Source organism: Capricornis sumatraensis, chromosome 1 (genome assembly GCF_032405125.1).
Source record: "Capricornis sumatraensis isolate serow.1 chromosome 1, serow.2, whole genome shotgun sequence".
NCBI lineage: Eukaryota > Metazoa > Chordata > Mammalia > Artiodactyla > Bovidae > Capricornis > Capricornis sumatraensis.
The window spans coordinates 115,827,149-115,850,136 of record NC_091069.1 but is presented as its reverse complement, the minus strand read 5'-3'; the positions used below and the strand labels follow the sequence as shown (position 1 = coordinate 115,850,136).

Sequence of the window (22,988 nt, the reverse complement as noted above, 5' to 3'; positions counted from 1 at the left end):
GTGACTTCCCTTCAGAAGCTGGAGAGGGATTGAAATGGAAGAACAATGTGCGGGATGTCTGGACAGTCTTCAGGAGAGATGTGACAGGCATACTAAAGTCTGCGGACAGCCAAAGAAATGGCATTCTCAAATGTGATTCCCCTCATCATTAAGCTAGGACACCTAACGTCAGCCTGAAATCACCCTGTGTCTTTGAGCCCTAGAGTGCCAAGATACAAATAAAAGCATAAGTTATTTTCAAGGGACGCTCACATTAGAAACCACATGCTTTTTAACAGAGAAAAGCCTGGAACCTAGGAAATTTCGAATGTTCTGTCGCAACCGACAACAACACATTTTAAGTAGATGTTGTGAAGGGCTTGACCAGAATTTATCATGATGTCACCGATGGCCTTTTCCAGCGAGAATCTGTTCCTAAATCATCCAATGAGATGTGCAAAATGACAGGCATGGATTAGAGATTAATCGCTTCTCCCACAAGCAGCCTTGAGCAGGATTAGTGAAGCTGAGATTTAAACACATGTGCCCCAGAGGATAAAACAGTGTCAGAGAAAATGTTGACATCTCCTAAAATAATGTACTGTTTTCATCAAAAGGATTTTTTATGATGAGTTTTTTGAGCAATGCAAACCAGAGTTAGATGAAGGGTGGGCTTCCAGGTGGAGCTGGTGGTAAAGAACCTGCTGGTCAATGCAGGAAATAGAAGAGACGCACGTTCAATCCCTGCATCAGGAAGATCCTCTGGAATAGGAAACGGCAACCCACTCCAGTAATCTTGCTTGGGAAAATCCATGGATGGAGGAGCCTGGCAGGCTACAGTCCATAGAGTCTCACAGAGTTGGACACAACTGAAGTGACTTAGCACAAGATCGAGGAGGAGTCCGGGAGATAGGATCCAGAAAGTCACAGAGAAAGGCAGTTCTTTCCCTTAGAAAGACATAGATACTTCTTTCTCTAGGCCAAGTATGGGAAAAGAGTGAATTCAAGATTCAAGGCAGTTTTGAAAGGTAAGGGAAGAGATTTGAGGAAGTTCTACCAAGCTCCTTTACTAAAACAGGATGTGAAAAATCCTAGTGAGGGGGCAAGGCTGATATGGATTAAGGACCACAATTCAAGATCTGGGTTTAAAGGAGAGGTTCCAAAGTCTTGCTTCAGGGAAGCATTAGCATTTGCATATGGAACCATTTGTAATCAGTAGACGTGCAAAAGATTGAAGAGCGGTTTGTTTGCCTTAACTAAGTTAAGCACCCTATTTACAATGCTATCTTTCTTTGTGAATCTTTAATTCTTGAGTGATGTAATTGGGAGCCACTTCTCACGTAAAATCCCGACACAGTTACAGACCAAACACTTAGGCAGTGGGTGAGTTTGTTAATGGCATTCATACACTAAATTTCTTAAAAAAGTATTACAGAAGTCAGAGTGAAATTTACAGTGATGTGGGGGTCCAATTCATTATTTTCCCAAGTGATGCAGCCCTTACAACTGTATCTTGATGTTTGAAATCATTAGTAAAAATCCAGGTGTAAATTATAAGGGCTTCTGTAGAAAATACCCACCTATTCTTAACAGATATTAAACCATGTCATAAACATGACAGTCCTGCTAATGAGTGCCCATCATACAAAGTAACCTCAGGGAAGAGTTTATTTGAATTATGTAGAGGAAATGAGTTTCGGGTAAATTATGTCAAAGCAACGTCTGTAGGGTAAGAGTCTGAGTTATAAGTGTTAGTTCAGAAACAGCAAACTATTAGTCACCTGGCAATTTTTTTTGGACAACAATCATCTTTTAAAATTGGTACATAGGCAGAATTTCATTAAATCAATTTCATCTTGGATATTTACAATGTAGATTTTAAATAGCATCTTGCCTCCTTAAATTCACGCATGAATTCGGTGTCAGAAAATCCAAAATAAGGGACACCCTGGTGAAGACACATTACAGGAAAATGCTGGTTTAGCTTCTTATTCAACTCAGGTATTACTGTACAACCAGGGCTGATTTATAGTATTAACCTCAGGAAGGAAATCGGGTTGTTTGGTCTGTAAATTAAACAGAACTTCAAGCTCTTGTGTCCTGACCCCAAACCGGCCAATAGGCAAGGGGCCACAGCATCACATCCTAAAAAAATGTCACAAAAAAGCTCTGTCATGTGTTTACTTAAGAAAGCCTTGCTCATGAAGCATCTGTTTCTTAATGAGGTCATGTTTTTATTTTTACCTAATTTTCCAGCTGGAATTATTAAGGTTCAGGAAGGTCTTGGCAGGGGTTGGAAAGGGAGTCAAAAACTCACAGGGCATCAGGACCTAGAATCCTGGTGAAGGAAACCAGGAGCCCCAGTAATTGGATCCTACACATCTATTCAAATGCAAATCCTTAAGAGAAGTGATAAAACTCTTAAACTCCCATTTAAAAACATTTGTGTTAGTTACCCAGACCTGTCTAACTCTTTGTGATCCCATGGATTGTAGCCTGCCAAGGTTCTCTGTCCATGGAATTCTCCAGGCAAGAATACTGGACTGGGTAGCTATTCCCTTCTCCAGGGGGTCTTCCTGACTCAGGGATTGAACCTGGGTCTCCGGCATTGGCAGGCAGATTCTTTACCATCTAAGCCACTAGGGAAGCCCTAAACACAAATGCTAAATGTTATATCAGTGATGTAATTTAGAAGGAAGAAAATAAATTTTTTTCACCTTATAAATAGCTGTGTCAATATCCTTCTGATTCAAATTCAAGACTATCTTTCAAAAGGGACCCTAACAAGCCATTCTAGCATAGCGTCTAAATTTTGGGCTCTGGAGCCAGATAAACTGGATTTAACTTTTCCCCAAGCAGTATACCTAGTTGTTGACCTTAGATCAGTTTAGAGACTTCTCTGTGTGTCAGCATCCTCCTTTCTTGGGTGACTCATTAATAGTACTCACCTCATGGGATTTTGTGAGGCTTTAAGGATATAAAAGTTGCAAAGTGCTTAGAAAATGTGCCTGAGAAATATAAAGGCCCAGTGATTGTTACTGAACTTTATTGTTCTCACTGATATCTTGGGTTTGTTACAATTTTAACTTATGAGTAGTTTAATCTTATGTAGTTTTTGATAAATTCTGATTACCAGATGATAGATTACTAGTGTCTGATTAGTAGACACTAGATTATTAATGTCTGATAATCAGACACTCAATTTGGGAGACAAGGGGAAATTTTCTAATCCTAAGAAGGAAAAAAAAAAATTACACATTGTGTGTGATATATTTATTTTATATTACCTTCAACTTGTTGGCTTTCCATACCCATGGCAGACAACCCATAGGCTTTCCCTAGAGAAATATGAATTGGGATTTGATTTCAAAACAAAACAACTGATACTAAAACTACATCTTTCAATGCTGCTTCTGGACATGGAGCAAAGACCTATTCCCACCTTTCATCTAGGGGCCAAGAAAGACACAGTATGGCACTGCTCCAAACCGGACAGAAAAAAAAAAGCTCAGTTCATGTTGATTAAAGCTATGGGTTTTGAGGGTAAATACCAAGTTTAATCCTGGCTTCCTTTCACCTCACATCTCACAGCCGGTCCTGACATCTGATTCTGTGTACTTGGCTTTGGTCTGTGGTGTTTCCAGGGCCTCTGCAGCCTTTCAAAACATGGCCTCATTTAATCTAATCGATGGCGGGGGCAGAGTCACACGCAGATCAGCAGAACCAGAGCACTCGCTCAGACCTCAGCAAAACACAGGCAGCCATACTGTTGTGTTTCCACCGCTTCCTAAGTTTCCAGCTGACTATCTGGCCCTGACTCTTTTTGGGCCTGATTTTAGCTTAGGAAGCATTTTTGGAGTCTTTCATGATGGAGAGATTCACTTAGCACATTTTATAATTAACCACTCTAAGGCAGAGCTTCAGCCTGTTTGCAAACTACAGATTTCATGAGTCTAAATAAAATCAGATGGCTCCCCTAGCACATTAGAGGCTGGCCCAACATCAATAAAATTATTATGTTGGAGAACCATGTGTGCAGCAGGTGAAATCATTATTACAAGCCCATAATAAAAGTTTGACAAGTTAAAAACATAAACTCTAAATGTAAACTTACATTCACTTGAAACTTGCTACAGCTCACATTTGGATTGTAAAACACTATAGTCACATTCTTACCTCCACTCATAGTCCAGGGATGGGAACCATGCTCTTGATAGTTTAAAAAACTTTCTCAAAGATCCTAACACTTTACTCGATGTTGACCTTGCTATAAGATGGCAAGAAGGCAGGCAGTAAGGCAATTCTTTACTGCCTAGGCAGTGTCAAGATGCATCAAAATCTATTTTCCAGGAAGCTGTATTGACGCCAGTGGACTGTGTCTCCAAAATCTAGCTTTCTGTTAGGAAGGAACTGGAAAGCAGGAAAAGAGAAGTATTCCCATTCACACGTGGCACAAGAAGCCTCACTTCTCAGGACTGTTCATTTAAGTCACTTCATTATGACTTTAACAACATGGACAGAAAAAGTACAAGATAAAGACTTAAGGCTTGCCTCTGTCTTACATGATAATTTTCAATGTAGGGACATGTTTCAGTGGACTGAGTGAAAGAGCAAGTAAAAGTGAGTAAAAAAACAACAACAACAACAAAAACCTTTGGGGGACTTTGCTGATTACCCAGTGGTTAAAGAATCCACATTACAATGCAAGGGATGTGGGTTGGATCCCTGGTCTGGGAAACTGTGATCCTACATGTCTGCAGAGCTACTGAGCCTGCACACTTCATAGCCTGTGGACCCTGATGAAAGATCCTGCACCAAGAAACTAAGACCCAAGTAAATAAATTATTAAAAAAGAACAAAAAATGTTATGTTCAACTCTCAAGACTGTGTTTTAAACCCTTATTGTATAGAAATAGGAAGTGACTAGAGAATACCATGAGAAGCTAAACCAGTTAATAAAAGTGAACTTACATGCAGAGTATATCATGTGAAATGCCAGGCTGGATGAAGCACAAGCTGGAATCAAGATTGCTGGGAGAAACATCAATAACCTCAGGTATGCAGATGACACCACTCTTATAGCAGAAAGTAAAGAGGAACTAAAAAGCCTCTTGATGAAAGAGGAGAGTGAAAAAGCTGGCTTAAAACTCAACATTCAAAAAACTAAGATAGTGGCATCCAGTCCCATCACTTCTTGGCAAATAGATGGGAAAACAGTGGAAACTGTGACAGACTATTTTCTTGGGCTCCAAAATCATTGCAGATGGTGACTGAAGTCATGAAATTAAATGACACTTGCTCCTTGGAAGAAAAACTATGACCAACCTAGAGAGCATATTAAAAACCAGAGACATTACTTTGCCAACAAAGGTCCATCTAGTCAAAGCTATGGTTTTTCCAGTAGTCATGTGGGGATGTGAGAGTTGGACCACAAAGAAAGCTGAGTGCTGACGAATTGATGCTTTTGAACTGTGGTGCTGGAGAAGACTCTTGCAAGTCCCTTGGCCTGCAAGGAGATCAAGCCAGTGAATTCTAAAGGAAATTGGTCCTGATTATTCACTGGAAGGACTGATGCTGAAGCTACAGCTCCAATACTTTGGCCGCCTGATGTAAAGAACTAACTGATTCATTGGAAAAGACCCTGATGCTGGGCAAGATTGACGGGAGGAGGAGAAGGGGATGACAGAAGATGAGATGGTTGTATGGCATCACCGACGTGATGAACATCAATTTGAGCAAGCTCTGGAAGTTGGTGATGGACAGGGAGGCCTGGCATGCTGCAGTCTATGGGGTCACAAAGAAGTGGACACAACTGAGTGACTGAACTGAACTGATTCTTAATTATACCTTTCATTGCTGATAGATGAAATAAAGTAGAAAAATCATGGGAATATCCTGGAAATTTTCTCCACAGCTTATGTATTGTGCACAGAAACATATTTACCATACACACGAAGCAAACTGTTCATTTTGGAATAGACTCAAGCAAATTCAAAACACTGGCAGAACTGAGGTTTCACAGCAGCTCTTTATCACCATGTGTAGCCTGGATATAACCTCCAGACCTGGAAAGTAGTAAATGCCTAGTAAAAAGGGAGGACATTACATAGAGGAACAGAGTAGAATTAGAATCCAGAGCACAGTAAACTCAGGCTGATGGCTAAAAACAACAACCTAAAAATAAAGCGCTGGAAAGAGAACAGGGAACTCCATGACCCAAGAGCACACTGGCTGCAAAGGCAAAGCTCTGTAATTGTATACAGATGATTAGGAAACATTTTGTAAGGTTATCTTTGCTACAATTTTTAAGGCTCATACTTTATAACACGTGTTCGCAATATTTAGGTGAAAAGTGAAATTAAAGAATAATAAAGCAATTAGAAAACAAAATGAATGAAAGCCAGATTCCTTATGAAAGGGAAATTAAACCCATATTCCCCTATCCTCAGACCTTACATTTCTCAGATTAGGCCATATGTGACACATAAAGAGAAATGAAGTAGGCACTGTTTTATTGGAGAATAAATTACAGAGAATTCTAAAGAAGTACATAGAAATGGTCCAATCAAGAAATTAAAAGGAACATGGAGTGTAGTCAGACAGCAAAGATTTAGGTGTGATTTTTTTTGCAGAGAAACCCACATTTCTCCCACATTATTCTCTTGTAGAACCATGTCCCCTTAAGGAAAGAAATGTTCTTATTGTACGTAAACAGTTTTAATAAAACACCTGTTCTCATTAGCATCTGGCTTCCTACCTCTCTGCTGTATCTGCCCGTGTAATTCCTTGGTGTAGGAACTCAGGAGGGCTGAGAAAAGTGGTGCGAGAAGTTTCTTCATTCCAATTCAGTTGCTCTGAGGGTCCATGAAACTTCAAAGAAGCTGCATTTACTGCCACTGTGGTTCCCTTACAAAGAAACCTCCCAGATGCTGTCAGTGTGTGAAAATAGATCACTAGTTGGACCATAAAGAAGGCTGAGCGCCAAAGAATTGATGCTTTCGAACTGTGGTGCTGGAGAAGAATTTTGAGAGGCCCTTGGACAGCAAGGAGATCTAACCAGTCAATCTGAAAGGAAATCAACCCTGATTATTCATTGGAAGGACTGACGCTGAAGCTGAAATTCCAATACTTTGACCACCTGATGCAAAGAGCTGACTCATTGGAAAAGATCCCGATGCTGGGAAAGATTGGAGGCAAGAGGCGAAGGGGTGATAGAGGACGAGATGGCTGGATGGCAACACTGCCTCAGTGGACATGAGTTTGTGCAAACTCTGGAAGATACTAAAGGACATGGAAGCCTGGCGTGCTGCAGTTCATGGGGTCCAAAGAGTTGGACACAACTTAGCAACTGAACAACAACAACAAGAGGATTGAAGGAAGAAAGCCCATCCTTCATGGAATCTGAACTCTCTTTTTTAGAAGGTCAGTATTAGGGCTTATGGTGGTTGATGCCACAATTCCACTTTGTTGCTTATCCCTCATCATTCCTTAACCAGCATCTGCCTGCCAGGGCTTAGAACTTTCCTTATGGAACTTCTCCAATTCCGAATAATGGTGATTAAATACAGGTGTACTTTTAAAATCATCTCTGGGTAATTACAATGCTTTTGAGCATTTGAATTTATTCTTCCTAGCTTTGCTGAAAAATCAGAATATTGCCTTGAGTGGCTCTTGTGTTTCTCCCACTTACTCACTTGTGCACATAAATATATATGTAATAAATATTGATGAAAGACTGATGTTAGGCTGTATTTTTATCAATCAGTTTAATAGGCAAGAGTGAGACATAGGTGAAGGCACAATCCCAGTCCTGAAGTTCAAATGGCAGCTGTGTTTTAAAAATATTTGCAGCCATATGAGGTCTTCCAGCGACTTAGCAGCAGCAACAGCAGTGCAGTCACCAGAGAGCCGTCTCATTCATTATTGGTCTACCTTCTAGAGAAAAAACGGGGACTCGTTGTCTGAATCTCTTGCCTGAGATAAAACTGAGAACATGAAGATGGAGCTGGGAGTCCATCTCGAAGCTAAAGAGGCTCAATTCACAAAGTGTTAAATTGGATTGTGATCAGTGATGCTATTGGACAGTTAATTACATTAAGATGTTATTATTTTTTTTTTTATTTTGCTTAGGTGGTAAGAAGAGTGTCAGTTAAGAAAATTAAGATCATGATTAATACATATTAATTGGAATTTAACTACTGATTTTTATTTTACTGCTCTAATAAATGGACTTATGCAACTGCACTTTTGATGTGAAGTTAAGTCCCCAAAGAAAACATAGTGGCCAAAAATCAGCACATTGTGAAATGTTCTTTGCCTACTAAAGTGCAAGAAAAGTTTTAATTTCTACTTTAAAATTACTGTGTTAGCTTAAGAAAACTTCATCTGTTTAATAAAATACAGCAAAAGGTACAATAATTTGCACCATACTTTGTCCCTAAAAAGACAATGCTAAAAGGTGATACATTTAAAAAGTAAATCAATTAGTTAATTAAAAAGCAAACAGAAGTGTATATGAATACAAATAACAGCTGGTATCTATAATTTACCCAACTTGGTCCCTGAACTAATTCAATGAAACAGGCACTATTATTTCTATATTTCAGATATGAAAACTGAAGCTCAGAGTTTAAATCATCAGACCAACAGGACACAGGCAGAAAGTACTTTGGCAAGAACTGAGCCCAGAGGTATCTAATTCTAAAATCTAATCCTGAATAGTGAATTAACTTCTCATATGTCTAGTAGCCTCGGTCAGTGATTACAAAACACATATTCCTAATTGCTGGGATATTTGTCACATTTAGTCTAACATTTCCAGTTTCAGGATTGAAATGAATTTCTTAATGTCACCAGGTAAGGAACACTTTACAATCAACCCTGGTGACAGGTTTTGTTTCATTTGCTTTCCTTCTTAAAAACAAGACTGGAATGGTGACCATAAGCTATTGATTACCTTTGCCAGGAGTCGATGTATCACTGACAGTGGAATAAAACCTGATGAATTTCTGTGTAAGTTGATTTGCCTTGGATGAGTCCACAGAGTAATTTCTAAGACAAACATCTCTGCATTCCATTGTCAACTGTGACAGATTTTATCTCATCAGGTCCTGGGTGGACACTTTACAAGACAGTGGCAGTAGTAACTTTCTCTTAAACTTTTAAATGGCACCAACAGAAAGGAAGTCTCCACCACGTGTGCCTAACTTTGGTTTCCGTCCCTCTCAGGAGTTAACCCTAAAAGGGCAAATATAAACAAATATAATCCCCAAGGGTTATCCGAACCAGGAGAAATCTGGAATTAATTGCCAAGTATGCCGGTTCCTGTTGCAGCTGTTACAAGTGTTTGATTTGGCCAGGGAAGAGAAAAGACGCTGCATACCAATTTCGTGAGCCACGGTGAAGGCTGCATGGAGGCCATCGTCTTCAATCACCGCACAGCTGCGCTCAGGAGAGCATATGGTCCCAACGTCTGCCATTCCCAGGGTGTCACATGAATGATGCCCACATAAATCCTGCCCAGGAGAAAGAAAGAAATCATTAAAGTCAATTTACATCCAGAAGGAGCCACCTTGTAGAACCACTTGCTCACTCCAAATGTCAACACTGGGATTTGTTTATGGTATCACCTGCTCAGCTCTGGAAATGGTCCAAAGACAAACTAATGGCATTGACTCTGCTAAGCTTCTCCGGGCCCCAGAAACACAGAAAGATGATGGGACTCAATTACATTTTAAAAGATGTCCAGGACTGTGGCTTGTCCGGTACAAAAGTAGCCACAGTCTTAACAAAGCTGTATCATGTTTTAAATGTAGGCACGTATGTTATGAATCATTTTCACATAGGGTCATGCTTAAGAAAGTCTTAATATTCTGACCTAAATTCATGTTAAATGTATCAGAAGTCAAACGTAATAATTTATTTTCCATCACAGGGGCAAAACTGCAATTCTGCCACCTATTTATGGAAGAATATAAATTTCTCAGTCATTTGGATAGGAAACTAAGTTTTAATGTATGAGGGTAATTCCTAAAAGATCATCTCAATTTCCAAATCCAGTGGTAATTTCATAGATTGTTTCAGAAATGTATACAATCTTTCCCATAGCGTTTAATGTAGTGTTTTTCAATCCGATCAATCCTCAGAAAATATAGGTAACATATTGTGGGTGCTCAGTCACTCAGTCATGCCTGCCTCTTTGTGGCCCCATGGACTGTAGCCCACCAGGCTCCCCTGTCCATGGAATTTTCCAGACAAGAATACTGGAGTGGGTTACCATTTCCTCCTCCAGGGGATCTTCCCAACCGAGGGATTGAACCCAAGTCTTTTGAGTCTCCTGAATTGGCAGGCAGAATTTTACCACTAGTGCCACCTGGGAAGCCCCTGTAATATATTGTATTTATACAAATGAATGTATGCATTTGTCTGGTGAGAAGTTGTATAGCTTATAGGAGTTTCTCAGAGGAGAACACGATCACATCTCACTAATGGTTGTGAAAGTCGCTCAGTCATGTCCGACTCTTTGCGACCCCATGGACTGTCTCCAGGCCAGAATACTGGAATGGGTAGCCCTTCCTTTCTCCAGAGGATCTTCCCAACCCAGGTCTCCCACAATGCAGGATTCTTTACCAGCTGAGCCACAAGGGAAGCCCATTACTAATGGTTAAGATGGTCAAATTAGATGAAAGAGACACCAACAAGACAATTTTAAATTATGAAGCATAAAGAGAAAATAGAAGCCAAAATGTATGATATAGATTTGTAATGATAAACTTTCCACTAAATGTTATTTGAATATTAATGGACATTAGCTTTTCTTGTATTTGACTCCTGTTTTCAATGAAAATGAATTGAGAGTGTGTATATTTCTATCAAAGAAGCCATAAGTGAATAACAGCAGAAGAGTTTTATAAAATACTGATTACTATGAAAGATGACTTTTTACTAATTGAAATTGTTCTTTCTATTGCAGTTATTATCTTTGTGTCTTGAACTACCACAATGTCTGACTTTCAACGGGAACTCAACAAACATTTGCTTAATTGAAGGTGAATTCTGACATATAGTCAGATGCAATGTAGACCTCACACACCTTTATTTTTTGTTCATTTATATTTTGATGACATAAGCTAATATTTTTATTCTACCAGGATGAAGAGAAAAGATGTTTATCTTATGTGGGTTTTTGCCTTACTGAACATTGTCACACATGTTTAATATGCTGTATGCTAACAAGACTGCAACAGACTCCAGGAAGCCAACAGGAGATGTTACTACTATATAACCAATGCCGCCTAGTTAATGTCTACATACTCTTCCAACTCTTCTCTATTTTGCTGCATGGAACTCCAGCCAAGGTGAATAATATTTAAAAGATATACGCTACAATTTCCCTAGTACTTTTTCAGATCCTTATTATGTTCCACATGAGATCCCAGCTGTGATGAACTGTACTGTGGCCGCCATGTCATTACAACTTCAGACAGTGGAAATCTCAGCCAAGTAGCTTTGGTGAATCGAGTCACCAAACCAACAATAGCCTCCCAAAGTCTGCTGGGTATCCTCATATGCCATCCTGTGGGATGTCAAATTACTACTGTTGAGAACAAATTAGTAGTTTTTAAAATTGAAATTAGAACACACGTTTGCATAACAATCGGTCTTTAAGATAATTGTATAGTAGAATGCATGTTTTAATCCATTTTTTTCCTCTGGTCATTTTAGTAGCTTTAAGACCAAAGACCCGGGTCATGGTTTAAGGGAATTGGTGGACACTGTAGGTTATTTCTGCACATGCAAATTTTTTTAAACCAGGATTTATGTTTACCTTCAAAGTTTGGGGTTATTATCTTCAAATGACAAAATCTAACAAATGTTTCCCCTTCTTACACTTTATTTCATTAATAAGCTTGGATGAAGAGTCACAGCTAATGGAAATGACCTCTTGTTCTACACAGAGTTTATTGTGGATTCTTCATCTCTCTCTGTTTACTGATAATCAATTGCTCATTAGAGCCCATCAACCCCCCTTGTCATCCTTGAATTGCATTAAATGCATTTGGCCCTTTGCCATGGAAATTTGTACATGTGACAAAATTATGAACAAAGCAGTTTTTTTTTTTTAATCACATTGATTAAACCCCTTGACTGCATAGCCACAGTCTTTATTTCTGTAACTGTAATTATGTGAACTGTCAACCTTTCCATTTTACTTACACAGTTTCAAATCATGGCAGCCCAGTAATGGTGTCTTCCTCAAGACTGACAATGAATGCCTGTACTTCTCTGTGATCCAACGTTCACTCCAATCCACTAAAACTGAACTTGTGCATCAAATTATTAAGAATATAACACATCAAACTCATCTCTATTTTCTGATGATAATTTATAACAACATTTACAGGTCCAAAGCTTATTTGATGTTTATAGGTGTTTTTGTTTTTTTAATTCAGAGCAGGATTAAGTATTCTAGTGAGACAATAGCATATCTACCTATCTACCTGTCTGTTCATCCATTCATCTATCTTTCAAAACTGGAGGTAGGAGGTACTAAAGGAATGAAAATCACAAAAGGTATCCACATAAGAGTCAAATGAATTAGAGTGCTGACAAGGATTTTTCTGCTTAGTCAGTGTAAATCTGAAGGTAAGTTATATCTGTTATGTTAAACATGGCTCTTTTTAAACAGTATTGATTTCATGATATTGATGTGTATAGACAATGATGCAACGGAAAATTTAATACAATGTAAGGGTTGCAAGAGCATGCAGAGATTTAACCAGTGGGCTTCTGGGGTGTCCCTGACTGGGGGACAGGACTGGGACACTGTACCTAAAATAGAGCTGAAATGGTCAGCAAGACCAGGGAAAGCTTGACAGAGAGGTCACTGACATGGTGACTAGGGGTGGCCATTTACAATATCATGAATATGGCAGTATCTGTGATTCATCATGGAGTTTAGAAGGACTCACAGTGTCCCAGACCTATTCGTGCAGATGGAGCGGGGAGCAGGGAGTCAGCAAAGATGCTACCTTGAAATGCAGATGCCTAGAGGCTAATACAACCTGGAAAATCAAAGTGATTGGTACTGGGTGGGGAAAAGGAACTAAGTAGACATGAATGTGCAAACTGGAAGTAACAGCAAGCGATGTAGGGGAGACTGGTCTCTCAGGCAGCACAAACGAGTTAAGGGAAGGAAGGCAACACGGAGGCAGATAAGAGCAGATTTAATCACATCTGCAGAACAGCAGCCAGAATGAAGGCAGAGTGCTTTGTAAGGGGGAATCTGGAGTTAACTAACTCAGTTAACTTCAGTTCAGTTCAGTTCAGTCACTCTGTCATGTCTGACTCTTTGCGACCCCATGGACTGCAGCACACCAGGCCTCCCTGTCCATCACCAACTCCCAGAGTTTACAAAAACTCATGTCTATCGAGTTGGTGATGCCATCCAACCATCTCATCCTCTATCACCCTCTTCTCCTCCTGCCCTCAATCTTTCCCAGCATCACGGTCTTTTCCAAATGAGTCAGTTCTTCACATCAGGTGGCCAAAGTATTGAAGTTTCAGCTTCAGCATCAGTCCTTCCAATGAATATTCAGGACTGAGTTCCTTTAGGATGGACTGGTGGATCTCCTTGCAGTCCAAGGGACTCTCAAGAGTCTTCTCCAACACCACAGTTCAAAAGCATCAATTCTTCAGCACTCAGCTTTCTTTATAGTCCAACTCTCACATCCATACAGGACTACTGGAAAGACCGGCAGAGTAACGTCTCTGCTTTGTAATGCGCTGTCTGGGTTTCTCATGGCTTTTCAGCTAGACCCCTACCTATTGTTGATCGGCTGGTCGTTGCTGTTGAAGTGCTCGACAGTTGTGGCAAAGAGATGCTCAGCTTTGCTTCTCCCACTGTTTGTAAAAGTACTTTCTATTAAATATTTATACAGATATTACCTCTGATAAGGAAAAGCTTGGGCTTCCCTGGGGGCCCCGTGGTAAAGAATCTGCCTGCCAATGCAGGAGATGAAGGTTCGATCCCTGGGTCAGGAAGATCCTCTGGAGGAGGGAATGGCAGCCCACTCCAGTATTCTTGCCTGGAGAATGCCATAGACAGAGAAGCCTGACCGGGCTATAGTCCATGGGGTTGCAAAGAGTTGGACACAACTGAGCCACTGAGCACACACATGAGGACAAGCCTGGAGCTCAAGGGAAGGGCAGAGAAGAGGGTTTATGTAGCCTTGTGTGTCTGCCTATCTGCCGCCCAGTTCTTAATGAAGGAGAATTATTGATAGGAGAAAAGGGTGTGGTACATATTATGGCCATCAGTATAACTCAGATACATGCTTATTCATCATAATTCATATTTTTCCTGTGGGATCCTTTTCTTTTGAGATGTTTTTGATGTGGAGCCTTTTTAAAGTCTTTATTGAATTTGTTATAATACTCCTTTTGTTTTATGTTTTGGTATTTTGGCCTCTACGAATGTGAAATCTTAGTTCCCTGGCCAGGGATCGAACCGACACCCCCTGCCTTGGAGGGTGAGGTCTTAACCACTAGACCGCCGGGGAAGTTCCCCTGGATCTGACTCTTGAGGTGTCCCCTCTCTGGCTATCTAAATGGCATCCCCCAATAACAGAGGGTCTTATGTGGACCTCAGCATAGACTACATTATTTGGGTCTGTTAAGCCGAACAAGACGATGTCCCATGTTATGCAATCTCCGTCTGTGCTTCTGGACATAGCCAGGTGACACAAAACACAGCGAGCCCTGCTGGATTAGGGACCAAGGGACCTGGGTACACTTATTCCTAAAACAATTACTGTGTGGTCACAACCTGCCAGACACTGTACGGAGTGCTGACAGTATAGCGATTAAATAAAGCAAGATCTGATCTCAACGGTTAAGAAACGTGACACGATTTAGACATGTCAAGAGGGGGGCAGACTGAACAGACTATTGAGGGATTTCAGAAGAGGAATGACACACTCTCCTTGGGGAAATCAATGAAGGTGTCTCTAAGGAGGTCACTGGATCTTGAGGGATGAAAAGATGTCTGACAATGTTAAAAAAAAAAAGTGAAAGTGTTAGTCTCTTGGTCATGTCTGACTCTTTGTGACCCCATGGACTATAGCTCACCAGGCTACTCTGTTCTGGAATTTTCCTGGCAAGAATATTGGACTGGGTTACTATTTCCTCCTCCAGGGGATCTTTCCAAGCAAGGGATCAACTCATGTCTCCTGCAGTCCCTGTATTGGGAGGTGTATCCTTTACCACTGAGCCACCTGGGAAGCATAATCTTTGTCTCTATGGTATGTCTAGTGAGATTCAATAATCTACAGGCGCAGTGCAATACATACGAAACACTGAGAAAGATATTCCAGAAAAGAAGCTGAAAGTGATGGATAAGACACCTGGGGACCTCATTAACTTGCCTGTCTCTCACTGCCACATCAGATTGGTCATAGTGAGTCCCAAATGTCTCAGGTAGCTGTCCTCTCTTTCTCACTCCTTTCATTGTTCCTTCCTATCACTTAAGGCTTTTAAAGGGTCTTTTGTCTCCTGTGAGATCCCTACCTATAGGCTACAGTAAGTTACCTTTTAGCATCCTGATGTCGTGCTGGGTGCTAAGTAGCTTCAGTCCTGTCCAACTCTCTGTGATCCTATGGACTGTAGCCAGCCAAGCCCCTCTGTCCATAGGATTTTTCAGGCAAGAATACTGGAGTGGGTTGCTACTCCCTCCTCCAAGGCATCTTCCTGACTCAGGGATCAAACCTGAGTCTCTTGTGTCTCCTGTGTCTCTTGAATTGGCAGGCGGGTTCTTTACCATGAGCGCCACCTGGGAAGCCCCTGTCCTTTCTTTCATACCTAAACCTTATATTTCCCGGGATTGCCATGCTGCCTGTGGGCAACTCCAAGAATTAATCTGGTGTTTCTTCAATGCCTATATCCTCCTTATGGATCTGGTTAATTCTTCTCTTTCTTACAAACTGAACTCAGATGGGTTAGGCTACCTTCTAATGTACTCCCATGACATTTAATGACCACATTTATTAAAACATCATCACACTGTATAACAATCATCTACTTCCTTTTCTGTTTCCTACATTAGGATTCTTAGGAAAAGGGCCACTTTTCAAACCTCTGAATCCCTCTTTGCCTATTGGAAATATATTGAATGTTTGCATAAATTCATTGCAATATTTTTATGTTAGAGACCACTTAATAGGACAACTTCCCTCTCAGCCATTTGTCAGCTGTTACTGGGAGAAGTTTATCTCTGTTTCTCTTTCTATGTATGTCCTTATCTGTCAAATGATAATAGGATCAGATGCATGCAGATTGTTGAAAGAATTAACTTTTAAATGATTTATGACTATGAATAGCATCTTATGAAATGCTCAACAAAAGCTGGTTGAATCCAAATAAAATCTATCCATCCTTTGAGGACCAATTCAATTCTTCATTTACAATAAAGCCTGTATAAAGATCCCTTCTCTTTCCTCTCTCGGCTTTTGTTTATAGCTCAGGTGCAGCAATTATTAGAGCTTTCCTAATATTAGAGTGATATATGCATACATGTGAGCTTCCCAGGAAGCACCAGGGGTAAAGGACAAGCTTGCCAATGTAGGAGAGGTGCATTTGATCCCTGGATTGAAAAGATCCCCTGGAGGAGGGTGAGGCAACTCACTCCAGCATTCTTGCTCGGAGAGTCCCATGGACAGGCTATAATCCACTGCATCAACTGAAACAACTTTGCTTGCAGGCACAGCACATACATATGCACGTAAGCCACAAAGGTCCATATAGTCATAGCAATGTTTTTTCCAGTACTCGTGTACAGATGTGGGATTTGGACCATGAAGAAGGCTGAGCACTGGAAGAATTGATGCTTTCGAATTATGGTGCTGGAGAAGACTCTTGAGAGTCCCTTGGACTACAAGGAGATCCAACCAGTTCATCCTAAAGGAAATCAGTCCTGAATATTCATTGAAAGGACTGATTCTGAAGCTGAAGCTCCAATACTTCGACCACCTAATGCGAAGAGCTGACTCATTGGAAAAGACCCTGATGTTGGGAAAGATTGAAGGCAGGAGGAAAAGAGGGCAGCAGAGGATGAGATGGTTAGACAGCATCACTGACTCAGTGGATATGAATCTGAGAAAACTCAAATGGTGGATGATGGGAGATGGTGGAGGACAGGGGAGCCTGGCATGCTGCAGTCCATGGGGTCACAGAGAGTTGGACATGACTTAGCAACTAAATGACAACAATAGGCATATATCTGCTTCCTCTCCCTTGGTGACAAGCCAGAGTGGGCAGGGATGAGATATTTTCTTACTCCTTTCAACTCCCTATATATGTGTCTCACAAATAGGAGGTGCTCAGATGCATGAGCTGAATCTAAGAGAGACGACAGTGAAATATATCCTCTGTGTCATGGTTTATTGTCTCTGATCTAATGGCTTTTGATTTTGTGGAATATTCTTCACAACTACTTAATTTGCACATAATTTATTTACAACATTATGTTAGTTTCAGGTGTGAAAACTAATGATTCAATAGACACATATATTGCAAACTTATCGCCATAGTAAGTCTACTTAACACCCATCACAAAGTTTTTCCCTTGTGATGTAGAACTTTTAAGACCTACTCTCAGCAATTTTCAATTCATAATTTATTATTTAAATGTAAACTTGAGCGGCTGAAGCTGCTCCCTGTCTTCCCATTTCTGAGTTATTTAGCTTTTTACCAGTTAGAATTGACCTATTGGCTATGATTCTTTGAGAATGCTTCCCTTGTCAGTTTAAATGGGATTTGAACTCAAATGTGCGACAGAATCAGTTAATCTAGCCTACAAGCAAATAAGAAAAAGCTCATCCTTCTCCCTCTTCCAAGCTCCCAATCTTCTTTTAGGGCCCCCTATTATGATAACCTTGCAAGAAGCTAGCTAGTAATTCTGAGTGGAGTCCCCGTTACAATGTATGAGTCCCCCTTATAATGCCTCACAGCATTATAAGGCAGAATGTAGACTGGCAATTTGGGATTGACATGTACATACTGCTATGTTTGAAACAGATAACCAACAAGGACCCACTGTGTAGCACAGGGAACTCTGTTCAACACCATGTAATAGACTGAATGGGAAAAAAATTTGAAAAAGAATAGATAGATGTATTTGCATAATTGAATCACTTTGCTGTATACCTGAAACTAACACCAATATAAAAAATACTTAAAAAATAAGACCAATTATAGGAGCAAGGTGTTAACTGACAGACAATTACCTGTTAACTGGCACACTGATGATTCATGAAAATGAATGAACTGTTTCTATTGCATAGTCTGATAGTTGGTTCAGTTTCAATCCAACTCTTCCAATCCATGAAAAAGTCAGGCTTTCACTGATGTGGTGCAGAGGGCAGAAAATATTAAACAAACAATTTCTCACTTTGTTCTCAAGCAGGCAGGTGTTTAATCTCTAAAAAAAAATTGCATGGCCCCCAAAGTGGGTTTAGGAGTTTGTCTTTAAAGAAACTATCTTAAAAAAAAAAAAAAAAAGAGGAAGCCAAGAACCAGAAAAGGATTCTGGAAGGCAAAAATAAATCCTAGGGTGATTGGATTTCTACTGTTTGATGGAAGAAGTGGTGTGAATTCCAGCATAAGTGCCACTCCAGGATGAAAACTGCTCCTCTTGCAAAAAAAAAAAAAAAAAAAAGTGACTGGTGCTAAGTTTCTCTAATTAAGACAGCACCAAGTGCTGGGGTACAGTCCTAACAGTGAAGTCTGTTAGTTTGATAAATGAATTACCAGCAGTATTCTGCTGACTCCTAGACACAGCATTTAAAGTGGTCTCGGCTAGTCAACAGGGGTGGAAAACATATCCTCACACATTTGCTTCATGCCTGAAAAACAAGCAATTTAGGAGAAGACATCTGGACACAGAATTTGAACAGTGCTCAGAGCCCATCAAAACATGGATTTCATGGCTTGGCGTCTGGCTGCTAAGCAACGTACTTCTTACATTCAAAACAGAGTTGTAAAAGTGGGATCCTGTTGCCAACTCTGGGTATTTCTCATTGAAAAAAAAAAAACAGCCATGAAAGTTTTTCTTTAGATCCCAGATATCTGATTGCCATGAAACTGAAGATCTCAGATCATTTCTCCTTTAGTTCCCCTTGGTTTCCATACTCTGAAGTATTAACCAGAGACTGACATTGTATTTTAAAGTACTCCCCAGTGAATGCTATGTGAGAATCTTGCAATATTCTTCTCAGCCCCTTAATTAATTGTGCTTTTTAAAATTAGATGCATATAATCATGATAATATGCTTTTCAAATATTTGGTTCTCATCAACTTATACGTATATACCAGAGAGCCAGCCACCAGCTAAATGAGATTTACTTTACTGCTTCTGCTTGGCAAGGAGGCCAGGGAGGGCCCATGTAAAATATTTTCCATGTGTAGACTAGCTTGAAAAATGAAAGTCCTTATAGTACTTATTAAAATGAAGATAGATGTTAATTTATTCCTTCCTTATCTATTAAAAGGTGCTGATATATTCCAAAGCTTGGAAAATAGGAATTGTTAACTACTCAAATCAAATCCAGAAAAGGCAACAGACAAATCATTTAGAATCACTGACTAGTTTTACTTTTTTTCTTTTTATTCTAAGACACAATTAGGAAAATTATAGGGCAGGAACTAGGGAGACATGGGGTCTTCTATTTATGTTTGTTTAAAAAAAATTATGGAATCTGCATTTGTATTAAAAATGAAAGTGCACCATGACTATGTTCAATGGGAACACTTTGGAGTATTATGCCTACAAAAGTATTTTTTCTTCTGTCTTTGGAGAACTTCCTTCCATAAACTCTCTGAAGCCTCCTTCTTGGCAGCCTCTAGTGATGTAGCAAAGCAAGAAATCCAGACACAGAAAGTTGCTTACCAAAAGAAAAAAAAAAAAAAAGACCTGGAAACCAAATAAGAAAGGGATAGTTTTACAGGAGAACTTCACTTCATATGGAAGGCTACAAAAGTGAATGTTCTTCCGTTTTAAGGATTAATGTTGTGCAGAAAAATTAAAGGATGTTGCCCAGGAGATCACTTAATGAAGAGAAAGATTTTCCATCTTGCAAAGCACCCTGTACTGGCGGCGTCTCCCTAACTGCTGCCCTCCAGCGTCTTTATTTACATGTGGTTTACATTTATGTCCACCCCATGAACCACAAGTGTTTCTTCACTCCAAATTTATCAACACTTTTCCTTCATACCAGGAGTGCCTTAGTAAAAATAGGAGAATAAGGTGGTGGAGCTGTGTGGTTCTGAAACATCCTGCAAGCCGTCATTGAATTTCCTGTCCTATTTCTGTTCGTTCCCTTTTGTACCATGATTTTGCATAATATTCCAAAGTTTCTAATCCTTCCTCTATCCTGGATGGATCTCAAGCACTTAAAGAATGTGCTATCAAGGTCCATTCTCACCAGACATCCGAGAGCATGACTCAAAACTGCCAATCAGAGGACAGCTGTGAAAACGGAGGCTCAGAGCTCCCAGCAAAACCAGCAGAAAACCAGCTCAGACTCTGTATACGAATGTCACACTTTTGTGGTGGTCTACATAGGTACTGGGTTACTCCCAGAACCTTTGTGTCTATAAAGATCATTTTTTTTCCCCTCCCATTACCTCTGTCCTTAAAAGAGGGAAATCCTGGAAAAACATTCCTTCATGTCTTGACTCTCTGCCCAGATCTTTCCGCTCTGGGACTTCAGAAACATTCATCCAAAACCCAAACATGCAAGTTGGATGTGACCCTTGACGGGCAGCTGTGGACAACCTAGCAGTGCTTGCTGTGCACCGAAGAACCAGGCAAAGGCGTTGCTAAGGAACCTCACAAGACTGGTTTCTATATCCTGCTGGCCCTCCCTGTCTCTTCCATCCAAGGAACCAAGCTTCCACCAAGGTGGATATGTAAGAATTCCATCAGAAAGCCAGATGAGAAAATGAATCCTTGCTTTGGAAAGTCTTCCTTTGACTTCTGTCCCGAAACAGGTTCAAGGAAGAGGGTCGGGCATTTACAGAGGAAGATGGTGGATAAGAGTGACTACAGTGAACCACCCATCACAGCCCTTTCCATCAGGTTAGCCAAAGTTCTACCTCTGGGTTCATTGGAAAGTAGATGACTCCTGATTCCAAAGACAGACTCAGCTTTCCCCTTCTCCCCAAGAAACCGTGCACATTTTCCCAAGCATGCTAGCCCAGCCCATTTTATCCTATTTGCACCTCTATGGTACCAGATCTCAGATTGGAGACATCCAACCTGATGGATTGATGTCTAAACCCGACTTGGCCATTTAAGGTTTGATTTGCTGCTGACTCTATACTCTGAAAACACGAGCACAGTGGGAGGCTGTCATGGGTTTCCTGCAAGGGCAGATCAGCAAACCCAGGGGGCCAGGCGGTTCGTGGGAGAAAGAAGGCTGTCAACAAGGCCGTCCATTTGACCTACCTCCTTACTGCAGGGCTTGAACCACTCACCCAGGCGGGACCTACCTCCCGAGTAAACAGGATGGCCGCGTCATAATGCTCCTCGTGATCATCCCCTAGCTGGTTGTGCTGGTGCTGCCACTTGCAGAAGTTCTTGAGCGTGGTGGCCGCGTTCTTGCTCACCTCCAGGCTCTTGTCCTTGTCGCCCAGCACCACCACCTTCACCACGACCAGGCGGATGTGGTTCTCGATGCTGGCGTGGCTGTACAGCTTGTTGGCGATGGAGGCCAGGGTCAGTAGGTAATGCTGGAGGCCCCGGCCGTACATCCGCGCCATGGATGCGTCAGCCACCAGGAGCAACTCCACCTGGCGGGCCCGGGAGATGGAGCGGCGCCGCCGCCGCCACCACGTCCGTGGTCCCTGACTCCCGTCGGACGAGGGAGCCGGCTGGCCCGGGAGCTGCTGCGGGGCCAGAGCCCAGCGTCCGTCCTGGCGGCGGGGCGCCGGGGGGCGCTCGCGGGCGCCTGGCGGGGACGCGTGGGTCTCGCAGCTGGTGCGAGGAGGCAGAGCCTCAAAGCTGAAACCCTCGCGGGTATAGACGTGCAGGATCCGCGGGGACCCGTCCCCGTAGACGCGCGCATCGTCCTCCGCCTCTGCCCAGGGACCGCGCAGCAGCGGCTGCAGGGTGTAGCGCGCGCGCTTGACCGCGAAGAAGCCGTCGAGGCCGCCGCAGAGGTCAAAGACCGCCAGCGAGCGCGGGCTGCCGTCCACCGTGCCCCGATAGAAGCAGTGGCCCCGGTGGCGCCGGGTCGCGTTCGGTCCGCCTCCTGCGGGCACCAAGCCAGCGGCGCCCACCGAATCGTCCCTCTCTAAGTCCAAGAGGAACCGCCGACCTCCCGCGTAGACGAGGTAGCCCACCTTGCCGCCGCCGGAGTAGAGCTGGTCGATGTTCTGCACGAGCCCGCGGCTCCCGCGCTGCGGCGCCAGGGGGTGCGGGTGGCCCGGAGGCTCGGCCGGCTCCTGCGCCTCCTCCCCCCGCCACCCGCGGGGCTGGGCGGCCGCAGCCACAGCAGCAGCCCGAGGCTGCCCAGCTTTATCCTGGGCAGGTGCCGCGGCGGGGCCGGCGGCCACCAGGGGCAGGCGGAGCGCGCACAGCATCAGGGACGCCCACCCGAGCAGCATAGTGCGCTGCCCGCGGGGAGGGGCTGCGCGCCAGGGGACACTTGGTGGGTTATTTGTTAATAGCTCAGGAAGTTACCGGGGCGGGAGGTGGGGATACACACACACTTGCTTGCAAGGTTGAGTCTAGTGTCGGAGGGAGGGGGAACCCGGTAGCAGCGCCAGCCTGTCCCGGCCGCGATGCCAGCGTGCGAACTTTTCTTTGTTGCTTTGGAAAATGTTTGGATTCGGGCTCCGGAAAGAAGAGGAAAGAAAAAAAAGAAAAAAAAAAAAAAAAGCCAGGTTGCGGATATTCAGCAAGTACTAGGAAAGGGGGCAAAACCCAAACACGGCCAGGATCGGGGCACCA

General features: G+C 42.1%; 1 protein-coding gene across 1 annotated transcript in view; it reads right to left on the bottom strand.

The window, feature by feature from the left end:
• The window catches only part of ADAMTS5 (ADAM metallopeptidase with thrombospondin type 1 motif 5), a 49,572-nt gene extending 26,930 nt beyond the window's left edge, over nucleotides 1–22,642 (bottom strand). Inside the window, exons 1-2 of the mRNA XM_068977678.1 lie at nucleotides 21,527–22,642; nucleotides 9,362–9,494 (exon numbers count right to left, since the gene is read on the bottom strand). Coding sequence (XP_068833779.1) covers nucleotides 9,362–9,494; nucleotides 21,527–22,642 — 1,249 coding nt within the window. The remainder of the gene's footprint in view (nucleotides 1–9,361; nucleotides 9,495–21,526) is intronic.
• Nucleotides 22,643–22,988: the final 346 nt, after the last annotated feature.